Below are 12,622 nucleotides of genomic sequence, written 5' to 3' on the forward strand. Positions count from 1 at the left end.
ATCTTTGTCTGCCTTAGTTACTTCAACTATACAATGGAGTTCAGAATAGTGCCTACCTCCCAATGTTATTGTGAGGATCAAATGAGATAATATTTGCAAAGTATTAAGCATAATATCTGGCACATAGAAGGCCCTTTATAAATGCTAGTTTCTTTCTTTCTTTCTTTCCTTTCTTCCTTTGATCTGGAAAAAAAGTTATCTGTCCTGGAGGTTTTATTTTTTTTTTCCTGAGGCAATTGGGGTTAAGTGACTTGCCCAGAGTCACACAGCCAGGAGGTGTAGCAAGTGTTAAATATCTGAGATCATATTTGAACTCAGGTCCTCCTGACTTTAGGCACCACCTAGCTGCCCCTCAGGAGATTTTTCTTAGGAATTTGTAAACCCAGATTGGATAACTGAGTAACTATTTTTTTTTTTCTTGTGCAATGTTGCATAAGTAACATGTTTCACATCCAAGGTCAGCCCCATTTTTCAATCATTTCCCTGTCCCACTCTGAGTATTGTTCTGAGATTGATATTATCCACAAAATGAAGAGCAGCTACATACAATTGGTTTTCAGTTATATGGGGGTTTATTTTGGCTTTTTTCTGACCTCCAACACAAGTGCATAAGTTCTACCCTGAAGAATCCTACTTTGCAGTGTTCCCCCCATCAAGTAAACTGAAGAAAATCAGGCTTCTTTAAAATTAATTAGGCATACATAGAGAGGGAGTGGGGAAGAAATTAAATCTGCAGCAAATAGACACATAGATCATTCAATATATTTCAAAAGTTTGTGTACATAATTTGGGGACTAGGAACTGTTTTTGACTCATCCTTCCCTGTCATTATAGAAGAAAATAAAAAGCAGACTGTCTATCATATTTATTTAGGAACGTATCCCAGTAGGCCCTATAATTTCTAACAGCTGCTATGGATTGGACTTAATAAATTCTTTTGGAGAGCAGTTAGATGGCACAGTGGATAGAGCACCAGCCCTGAAGTCAGGAGGACTGAGTTCAAATCCAGATCTCAGACATTTAATACTTCCTAGCTGTGTGATCCTGGGCAAGTCACTTAACCTCGATTACCTCAGCAAAAATAAATAAATCCTTTTTGGGTGATTGATTGAATGACTTACCGAAAAATCTGTGTCTTCTGCCTTCAAATGGTCTGCGATATATTGGACTCCCTCTACTGCAAGTTTCAAGGCTGGTGACATGGGCAGGGCATGCTGTTCTTTGGTACTACGTGGTTTGGTTACTGGATCTGAGACAGGTACAGCTTTGACTTTCTTGCATTGACACTTGCATGGGGAGGGCTTCTCCTGGGGCTGGACTTCATCTTTGTTGCTCCTCAAAGAGGCAGGGGAGCTGGCAGACTGTCCATTGTTTGCCTGGGAAGAATCCTCTTGGAGAGAACAATATTGAATGCTCCTTGACCTGCAACGGATACTTCCTTCCTCCACTTTGCTGGAGCTGTACATTTGTTGTACGCTTAGAGATCTGACTTTGGAGAAGCCAGAGGGATGGGTATTATTTGGAGGAAGTTGGGGTGTGGGTGAAGAGCAGGGACTGGGCTTCCCAGGTTCGGGATGCTGCAGCACAGTATACTGACCTGAGGGAGACTTGCAAACAGGTTGAGATTTGACTGGATCCTCCAGATGGACACAGAATGAAGCTGAAGGTGATCGGTCTGGGCTCTGGGGGCTGATGGAAGATGAGGTAATAAAATTGGGCTCCGGCTGTGGCCAGAACCTTGGACCTCCAGCAAGTTTGTGCATGGACTCAACCAGCTTCCTGCAGTTGTCCTTCACCACACCAGGACGTTTCATGAAGAGCAAGCGGGGGATGATATCCAGGAATACCCTTCGGACCCATGCAGGCATGGTGTGTGTGCGAGGTGAGCGATGGTGGACATTGAGCACAAAGACTGTAATGATGATGGACAATGTCACAAAGATCATAGTGAAGAGCAAGTACTCCCCAATCAGGGGAATGACCAGTGATGTGGATGGAATGATCTCAGTGATAAGAAGTAGAAACACTGTCAAGGATAACAGCACGGAAATGCACAATGTGATCTTCTCCCCACAGTCTGAGGGTAGGTAGAAAACCAAGACGGTCAAACAGGAAATAAGAAGGCAGGGGATGATGAGGTTGATGGTGTAAAACAGGGGGAGTCTACGAATGATGAAGGAGTAGGTGATGTCTGGGTAAATTTCGGTACAACACTCATACTTCTTAATGTTATAGTTTCCCACAGCATTGATGATGACCCACTCGCCACTCTCCCAGTAATCCAATTGGTCCACATGGCTGTGCATGCTCACCAAGTCAATTTTTGCTTTGTCATAAGTCCAGGAACCAAACTTCATGGTACAATTTTGCTGGTCAAAAGGGAAAAAGGTGACATCAATGCTGCAGGAGCTCTTATAGATGGCAGGGGGTGTCCATTTGATTCTTCCATCGTAGAAGAGATGAGCTTTGGTCAGGTGGGTAACAGCAAAATCACCATCAGCACTGTAGTAGTAAAGAGGAGAAGCCAATAAGAACATTACATTTATTAGTGTCACTGTGAGCACTAGCACTCTCTGGCCAACCACACTGTAATTTCTTTCTTAGTTGTGGGGTAGAGAGAACACGTGTGGACATGGGTATAAATATAGGTATAATTACCAAATGTAATTTTTATAATAATAATAAAAATAAAAATACCAGCAATACCTGCCTCACAGGATTTTGAGGCTCAAATGTCATAATGTATATAAAGCACTTTTAAAATCTTAAATACTTCATAAATATCAGCTTGCTATTATTATAGAAAAATTATTCTCACCTTGTTCAATGGAGTTCTGGGGAAAGTCAATAACCTGTTATTGTTCTTTCATATTTAATGGTCTGTGGACAGCTGCACAGAATGATAAAATAATTGTTTTTTGTAATTGAATAAAAGAATTATGATATAAGTTCACTTTCTGTAGCCTCGCCAAAAGTATTCATAGTACAACTTCTGTAATAGACAGGATGATGAGAAGACTATGGACTTCATCCTATTCTCAGGTTATTTTGATTTTATATACTGGATCTAATTTGAAAACTACTTAGTCCATTTTAGTTGAAGATCCGGAATTGTTGTTTCTGTTATTGTTTTGTAGTGCTGCATAGCTTTTTGCTTTTCAAAGCACTTTAATTATTTGAGCTTCAGGTTATCTATCCCTATGGAAGAGGTAAGGCAGTCACTATCTTGATTTTATAGATTGGAAGGCTGACTCAAGAGAGGTTAAGTTACCTGCCCCAGACCATATAATCAGCCTGTAGAAAAATTAGGAAGTGGCACCTAGATCTCCTGCCTCCAGTCTTCTTTTTAGTGGAACACTCTATCTTCCCAGGTTACAATTAACTCTCTGAATAGATTATATCTCAGTTACTCTAACAATAATATGATACTGAATGTTATATACATAGATGCAGGATTTAAAAGTTTAAAAAAATCATTCTTCTTATATCAACCCAGCAAGCTTACTACTACACAAGTGTTATAAACGTTATTACAAACGAGGAAGCCGCAACTCCAGAGCTTAAGTAACTTGCTTAAACCCATAAAGCCAGTTACAAAAAGGATTTTTCTCCTAACAGATCTTCTAACACCAAGCTCCTTCTATCCAACATGCCAGACAACCTCTTGTGGATAATTTAATTTTAAAACTGAAGCACCAGGAAGGATAATATTCAATAGCCATTTAACAACCAGCCATGAGTCATAGGGAAGATGTTGTTATTCTGTAATGAGGGAAGCTACATGATGTAGTGTAGTGGAGTCAGATTCCAATAGAATAGGAGCTATTAATTCATCATACATACATAAAGATCTCTATGGGTGGCATATTGACTCCGTTTGAAAACATAATGTTATCTATGTTTGTTTATTTTGTTAAGTATTTCACAATTATATTTTAATCTGTTTCTGGTAGCACTAGAGAGGGTTCCTAGATACCTCTTTTTATACTGTGGTAGATAGAGAGATGGCTTTAAGCCAGGAAGACCTGCTCCATCTCATACACACCGTGATTATGACACAGGGCAAGTCAATTAAGCTCTCTCAGCGTTTTAGGTCAGTGGTTTTTGTTCAGGCATACCCAACTCACTGGGATCCCATGGACCTCTGTCCATAAGGTTTTCTTGGCAAAGATACTGGAGTGGTTTGCCATTTTTCTCTCTGGTGGAGCAATGATCCAGATGAATGGTGTCAAAGTCAAGTAGAAATGAATCATTGTTGACCCATTTTGACTTAGAAGCTACAAATTAACATTGTGTTGTAGTTATAGCCAACATCTTGGCCTATGATACAGCCACAGCCCAAAACTTAGCACCAAAAAGAATCTCAGCTTTAGGCTTGCCATCTCCTCAGCAGGAACTCAGATCCAAGTTCTGAGATTTTAGCTCATTTTGCCAATATACTCTACATTCACTAGACAATAAATATAAAGTAGGAGGTGCTACTACCATTAAATAAGACATATTTCTGCATAATGGAACTAGAGCTTCCAATATTTCCAGATCTACCCTTAGCCTCCCACTCAACCTTAATGAGTATGGTCTGTATGTAAAGCATAGAGAATGAATTAGATACATTCCCCTTCCAGGGGAGTCCCACTGCAGATGAGCACAGAAGTAAAGACCAACTCAAGAAGTAGCCAAATTTTGACAGACAGGTAGCCTAACAATAAATAGATAATTTACAACACACCAGTGAAATTTGGTAATAGTTGTGTGAGAGTTAGTTCAAACTAAGCTGAGAGTTAAATTTTCATTGTGGACATCTTAGAAGTCAGTAAATGCTAAAAATCAAGTCTTTATTTATATGAGTTGATCTATTGTTTTGTTGACTGCTTAGATTTAAGAATAATGGATGAAATACAAATAATGAGATAAAATCAGAAAGCCTATTATTTTTTCAGGGCCCCCCATAAGAGATCGTTGTTAAACATTTACCAGCATACTACTCAATCTAGTTTATTGTTACCACCTCATTTTCTTGCTTGACTGTAAACAAAACAAAACAAAACAAAACAAAAAAACAACAAAAAAACTAGATGAGCTTAATTCTATTCAGTCACCAAATGAAACAAACAAACCAAACTTAAACTAAATTGTTTCTTTGGCAGTCATTTAATAGACTTTAATGAAGGATTGAGGAAAAATGTCTGGGTTTTTTAAAATAGTGTTAAGTGTAGTGCAAATTGATCCAGGACAATATGATTCACTGTAATGTATCTAATGTAGTGTCACCCAATGTAATCTTGTCCTGTGTATAATCTAGTATGGTGTCATCTAATAGAGGATAATTTAATGTATTTTATTCCAGCATAGCTTAATCCACACTGGGGTGATCCAGTGGGCCATAAATCTAATGAGGCAGAATAAGACTTGGTAGAGAAGAGAAACCATTCAAAGTTCTTGTGTCTTATTTATGGCATCATTTATATATTATCTATAGATTTTGTGTCATGTTCAAATACACAGTAGTCTGTTTGAGTCAACTGATTCCTCCTAAGAATTCTTTTTTTAAATGAACAAAAGTATGCAAAATATCTATACAGGGTTACAAAGAAAACAAATTAAATTGAAATAGAGTTCTCAAAATTTTTTTTTTCCAGTTTATGGACTTTAGGTTAAGAGTAGACTGCTGGACAGCACAAATTGAACCCATCAACAATACTATAATTTGATAAAATTATTATGTGACAATAGATTGCCTCGTTTCCACTGACACCTGCTTTATACCTATCTTTTTAAACTCTGTAATTCTCAGAAGGATGAGATACTAGTAATGATGTAATGGAAAGAGGCACAGTTAGTAGCACATGCTGACATAGGGGTTTTCTAGGTAACATCCTGCAGCCCAGATACTCTGAGGCTCTGAGTCACAGAGCCCAATAATGTATCACACAGCATTTTGTGTTATTTTTTTATTTCAGGTATGTTTCATCTTCTTAAGGAAGACTGTGTGATTCTTGTGGGAAGGGACTAGACTGTAAACTTTTTTTGTGTTTTCTTAGAGGATTTAACATAGCACTCAATCAATATTTGTTCATAGTTTAAACCAGCCTCTCTGACGATCCAGTCCATTTGAATCTAGCAAGCTACTGGTCTCTGCCTTAAATATAATAAAATACTTTTTTTTGGCAAACAGACCATATCCCAGTTGTCTGAACTGCCAAAGTGTGAAGTGTCTAACAGCTGGGTTTTTCATGTTGAGATACAGAATGGGCTGGAAGCCTGGAAAGGTTTACATAGGCATATGAAAGACCACAAATTCGGTTAGTCTGGGAAAGACTAACCTTGTCTCTTGGGTCTAGTTTTGTTTCAAGGTCTCTTTTCCTCCTCCCAATCATATAAATGAGAGTAAAAGAGTTTTGGAATAAAGAAATTGAGGGATTTCCAACCCAGAGAACTAGTGAAAGTTTGTGAGGGTAGGGGAAAATCTCTAAAGTTGACTAAAAAACATTTATCTTGTATTTGCCATATGGAAACTGAACAAAGAGTTGCAAAGACTGACCTTATGACAAAGAGGCAGCTCTTGGTGACTAAATGGTACAGTTCAAAGTACCATAGATTTAGAAATTGAATTGTCTTAAAGGTCATCTTAAACTGAATCCCTAGAAACCTAGAGAATTCAAATTACTTTCTTAAGGTCAGACAGTAAAGGGCAGAGTAGAGATTTGAACTCAGAAGCTATCATTCCAAATACTTTCTACTACACAAAGCTAATGAAAAGATAGATGGAAGTCTGAGGAGGCAGTATTTAGCTTGAATAGCTAGAATCACCTTTGCTCTGTCAAAGAAATCATTATCACCTCACACTTAGATTACTGTAACATTCTCTTAATTATCCACTTTGTTTCTTCTCTACCAACTTCACTGCCCCCTACACACTGCTGCCAAATTTTTTTTCCTAAAATTCAGATAGCCATGAGACTCCCTCATTGAACCAACTCTTTTATCAGCTTTCTATTGTCTCTAAGATAAAAGAAATTGTTATACTATAAAATATAAGCTCTTAGCTTTTAAAACCCTATACACCCTGGTTCCAACCTATCCTAGCAGCCTAACTGGATATTGCATTTTATCCTGACCTCTGTTATCATTTTTTCTGTTCCTTACATGTTACTCCATACCCTCCCTCTTTCTTTACACTGGCCATCTCAGGAATGTACTCCTTCCTTACATACCTCATGGAATTCTTCTCTCTCTTTAAGAGACCTTTCCTCATCTGTTCAACTGCTAATGCCTCTCAAATTACCTTGCATTTAAATAGTTTGTATTTAATCAATTGGTATTTAGACCATTGAAGTGACATAATCAATAGATTTCAGATCTAGAATCAGGAATGCATATCTTCCTGAATTCAAATCTGACCTCAAGACACTTGAGTAGCTATGTGACCCTGCACAAGTCACTTTAAAAAAAGAAAGAAACATATTTCCATATTTATTATGCTGCTTTAAAAAGTCAGATTAAAAGGGGAAAAATGAGAGAGGAAAAGACAAAAAAAACAAGCAAATAAACAACAGCATTGAAAAAGGTGAAATACTATGCTATGATCCACATTCAGTCCCCATAGTGCTCTCTCTGGATGTAAATAATTCTCTCCATCTTAAGTTTATTGGAAATACCTGGAAAAGTCACTTAACCCCGTTTACCTTAGTTTTCTTATCTGTAAAATAAGCTGGAGAAGGAAATGGAAAACCAATCTAGATTCTTGCCCAGGATTGCACTATTTGACAGAGTCTGAGCCGAGATTCAAATTCCAATCTCTCTAACTCAAAATTCTTCATTTGATACTGCTGAAAGCTCTACAGAAAATATATTCACAGAGAGCCTTAAGACTGAAAAGTCTTGCAGATGTACTTCATTCTCTACTTTCCCTTTTGTGCCTTTTCAGTAACCCACTCCCTCCCTCCACTCCTAGTTTCTAGTTCTGGATTCACTGATGAAGGAAAAGGGAGACTTGGGGAGATCAAGGAAGAAATACAATCTCTACTCGGTAAGAGTCTGAGGGCTGAGACCATGTCTGATACAGTGGAAAAAGCACTGGTTCTGGAAGCAGGGACCTGGATTTTAGTCTTGCCTTTACTATTTAACCAACTGCATAATCTTGAGGAAATGATTTTTAATTCTCTGACTCATATTTTCCTCTTCTCTAAGACAAGGGGATTTGAAAAGATGACTTCGTGTCCTTTTTCGATCTAAATTTATGACCTTCTAATGAGAAAATGATAACATGCTACAAAAAGGATTTATTATACTCTTCCTTTCTGTTTTCTCTTTCTCTTTACAAGAATGATCACTGGATTGGGAAGGGAAGAACAAAAATGACTAACAAAGAACTAAATAACAAAGTAAAATAGAAGATGGTAAGAGAGTAAGTATGTAAGTATTTCCTCAAAGACTAAAAGCCAAGAAGTTCTGAAGAAATATATCCAGGATTCTGAAAGAATTAGAAGAGGAACTGCTATCATTGATTTCTGAAAAATTTTGGAGGGGGAAAATGGTGCCAAGGAAAAAGATGCCACAGAATTGGAGAGAAGGCAACTATATTCTCTGAAAGAGAAAGGTAGATTTTTTCCAAACTATAAGTTCCCAAACTTAATATTTATTAATGTTAAAATTCTGGAATGAATTATTTAAGGTATGGTTTGTGAACTCTCCTTATGGGAAGTAAAAAAAAGTGATCACTAAGAACCAGGATAGGTTCATCAATATAATTTAGAGAAAATGATTTGCAATCAGAGAATTCATATTAAATTCTAACTCCATTGCTATGTGAAACAATCTCTCTGGGCTTCAGTTTCATCATCTGTAAAATGAGGTAGTTGAACCTCCCCCTCATCCCCAGGTATATTCTATCCCCAAATCTATAATTTTTTTTATCATACCAGATAAATGGCATTTCCTTTCTTGGATGAGGTTATTAAAATGATAAGTCAAAGGAATGCCTGGGACATCATGTATCAGAAGCTAAAAAACTGATTGAGATCTCTTAACTCAAAGTATCACAAGCATTATATGTAGAATGTACTGTGTGGGCAGGGACTATTTACTTTTCTTTGTATCATCAGCATCTAGCATAGTGCCTTACACAGAATAGAGGATGAGTAAATGTTTATTCAGATTGGATAATGAAAGAAAAGCACAAAGGGAGATGGGGAGGCAAAAAGAAATTAAAAGAGAAAACAGAATGATATTATAAGCAAATTAAAAGAACAAAGGATAGTTTACCTCTCAGATGGAGAAGGAAGAAATTTGTGGCCAAAGAAGAACTGGAGTACATTACTGAACACAAAATAGATACTTTTGATTATATTAAGTTAAAAAGTTTTTTTTTTTTTTAAACAAACAAAACCAATGCAGACAAGATTAGAAAGGAAGCAATAAACTGGAAAATTTTTTGCATTCAGGGATTCTGATAAAGTCCTCATTTCTAAAATATATAGAGAATTGACTCAAATTTATAAGAATTCAAGCCATTCTCCAAATAATAAATGATCAAAGGATATGAACAATTTTCAGATAAAGAAATTGAAGCCATTTCTAGTCAAATGAAAAGGTGCTCTAAATCACTATTGATTAGAAAAGTTAAAATTAAGACAACTTTGAGGTACCATTACATATCTCTCATGACAGGAAAAGATAATGACGAATGTTGGAGGGGATGTGGGAAAACTGGGACACTAATGCATTGTTGGTGGAGTTGTGAAAGAATCCCGCCATTTTGGAGAGCAATTTGGAACTATGCCCAAAGGGCTATCAAACTATGTATTCTCTTTGATCCATCAGTGTTTCTACTGGACTTATATCCCAAAGAGATCATAAAGAAGAGAAAGGATCCCACATTTGCAAAAATGTTTGTGGCAGCCCTTTTTGTAGTGGCAAGAAACTGGAAACTGAGTGAATGCTCATCAATTGGAGAATGGCTGAATAAGTTAGGGTATATTAGTGTTATGGAGTATTATTGTTCTATAAGAAACAATCAGTAGGATGATTTCAGAGAGGCCTGGAGAAATTTACATGAACTGATGCTGAGTGAAATGAGCACAACCAGGAGATCATTGTACATGGCAACAAGATGATTATATGAAGATCAAATCTGATGAATGTGTCTCTTTTCAACAATGAGATGATTCAGGCCACTTCCAAAGATCTTGGGATGAAGAGAGCCATCAAAGAGAGCACTTGGGAACTGAGTGTGGATAACAACATAGCATTTTCACTCTTTTTCCCATTTGTTTGTATTGTTTTCTTTCTCATTTCCCTTTTTTGATCGAATTTTTCTTGTGCAACACGATAATTGTATAAATATGCATATATATGTAGTGAGGGGAAGGGAGAGAAAATTCAGAGCACAAGGTTTTGTAAGAGTCAATGTTGAAAAATTATCCATGCATATGTTTTGAAAATAAAAAGCTATAATAAAAAAAGAATTAAAAAAGAGAAAACACAAATATAGAGAATAGGACTCTGAAGTAGATTGTTAAAGGAATAGTTTATAACCATTTAGAGAAGTAACAATCACTATGAAAACAGTCATGCCAGACTAACTTCATTTTTCTTTTTGTACAGGGACTTTTTCCCCTTGCTATTTGATCAAGATAATTCCACAGACATAGTATACCTAGGTTTCTATAAGACATTTGATGAAGTTTCTCATAATGTCTTTGTGAATAAAGTGAAGATATATAAACTATACCCAATTGTACAATTAAGTGATTCTGAATTCTGAATGAGCAAACAAATGAAAAGAATGGTAGTTAATGGATCTATATCACCCAGAAGGGAAATTTCTAGTGCAGAGCTATGAACCTCTGAATTTAGATTTATTCTGTCAAACATTTTGCTAAATTAGATGAAAAAAATAGATGATATAATATTAATTTTAAATTGATGGATAATGCAAACATGGATAGGATAGTGAATATGTTAGATGAAAGAATTGAGATTCAAAAGGTTCTTGAAAGGTTGAATGAAGCTAATAAGATCAAATGTAACATATTTCATTTGGGCTCAAAAACTCTACAAATACAGAATATAGAGTGACATGATAAGAAGCAGTTTTTGAAAAGAACCAAGGTTGTTTACCTTTGAAATAGTTGCATTCTGATACATGAATGTAATATGATGAAATATTATAGTTCAATAAAAAATTACAAAAGATAGTTTCTGAGAAACCTGGGAAGACTTGTATAAAATGATCTAAAGTAAAGAGAATAGTACCAGGATAATAATAATAATAATAATAATAATAATAATAATAAGAAGAAGAAGAAGAAGAAGAACAAGAACAAGAAGAACAAGAAGAAGAAGAAGAAGAAGAAAAAGAAGAAGAAGAAAAAGAAGAAGAAGAAAAAGAAGAAGAAGAAGAAAAAGAAGAAGAAGAAGAAGAAAGAGGAGGAGGAAGAATAGAAGAAGAGAAAAAGAATAACTTTTTTTATCAATCAAACAGCAAGTATTTATTAAATACCTTCTATGTGCTATGTAACAACTGCTAGGAATGCAAAGAGGAAAGAATGCAGTTCCCACATTGAAGAAACTTGCATGAATTGATATCCCTTTCATCAAGTCAACAGACAATATATTAGTTCAAAGTAAAAGATATTTAGTTAACCAACAAAAGCAAAGTAAATGATATAGAAAATCACCCCAAATACAAAGGAATATGCCCTCCCATATGTGGGAGTAGGAACATGTGTGATCAGGTAATATGCATGAGAGAGGATATGTGAGCTGGGGACAAAAATAACTATTACAACTCACTATCCTAGGGCTATATCCTAGATGCCACCTTTTTAAAAGCTTTTTATTTTCAAATATATATACATGGATAATTTTCTACATTCATCCTTACAAAACCTTGTGCTCTTAATTTCCTCCTCCCTTTCCCTCATCCCCTCCCTGAGACAGCAAGCAATATGATATATCAAACATGGGCAATTCTTCTATACATATTTCCACAAATATCATGTTGCACAGAAGAAAAACTTGAAAGACTTTAGAACTCTGATCAATGCATGGACATTTGCTTCACCTGACTAAGTGTTTTTATTACAACGATTTTGTTTTTCCATTTTTTTCCTTTCTCAACAGGAAGGAAATTAAAAGAGAAAAAACTCAAATGCTTGCTAATTGAAAAAAAAAAAAGTAAAGATCTAAGAATTCTAGTGGATTGGAAGCTCAATATTAATTAATGATTACACATATTTATTTGTCACTAGTTAAAAGGACCAATGAAATATTTGACTACATTAACAAAAATATAGTTTCCAAAGCAATATAGGTGATGGTCCTGATATGATGTCCAAGTCTAGACTCTGGAAGGATAGACTTAGAAGGGATACAGAAAAACAAGAAGGTGACTTAGATGTAAGATGACAAAGCCATACCATGTTCAAATTATTTGAAAAAAAAACAGGGCTATTTAGGCTGGAGAACTAAAGGGAAATTTGTTGGTGAGTGTAGGGAGAAACTAAATCATCTTCTTCAAATAGGTGAAGGATTGTCATGTGGAAGGAGATAGTTATATTTATCTTCCCTGGTCCCAAAAAGAAGAATTAGTAGGTGAACTTCATAGGGCAGCAGATTT

The 12,622-nt window shown here is 35.9% G+C and overlaps 1 protein-coding gene across 1 annotated transcript in view; it reads right to left on the reverse strand.

The window, feature by feature from the left end:
* The window catches only part of CHRNA4 (cholinergic receptor nicotinic alpha 4 subunit), a 55,188-nt gene that overhangs the window by 12,108 nt on the left and 30,458 nt on the right, over nt 1-12,622 (reverse strand). The window contains exon 5 of the mRNA XM_074288833.1: nt 1,122-2,502. Within this exon, the coding sequence (XP_074144934.1) occupies nt 1,122-2,502 (1,381 nt within the window). The remainder of the gene's footprint in view (nt 1-1,121; nt 2,503-12,622) is intronic.

Source organism: Sminthopsis crassicaudata, chromosome 2, assembly GCF_048593235.1.
Source record: "Sminthopsis crassicaudata isolate SCR6 chromosome 2, ASM4859323v1, whole genome shotgun sequence".
Classification (NCBI taxonomy): domain Eukaryota; kingdom Metazoa; phylum Chordata; class Mammalia; order Dasyuromorphia; family Dasyuridae; genus Sminthopsis; species Sminthopsis crassicaudata.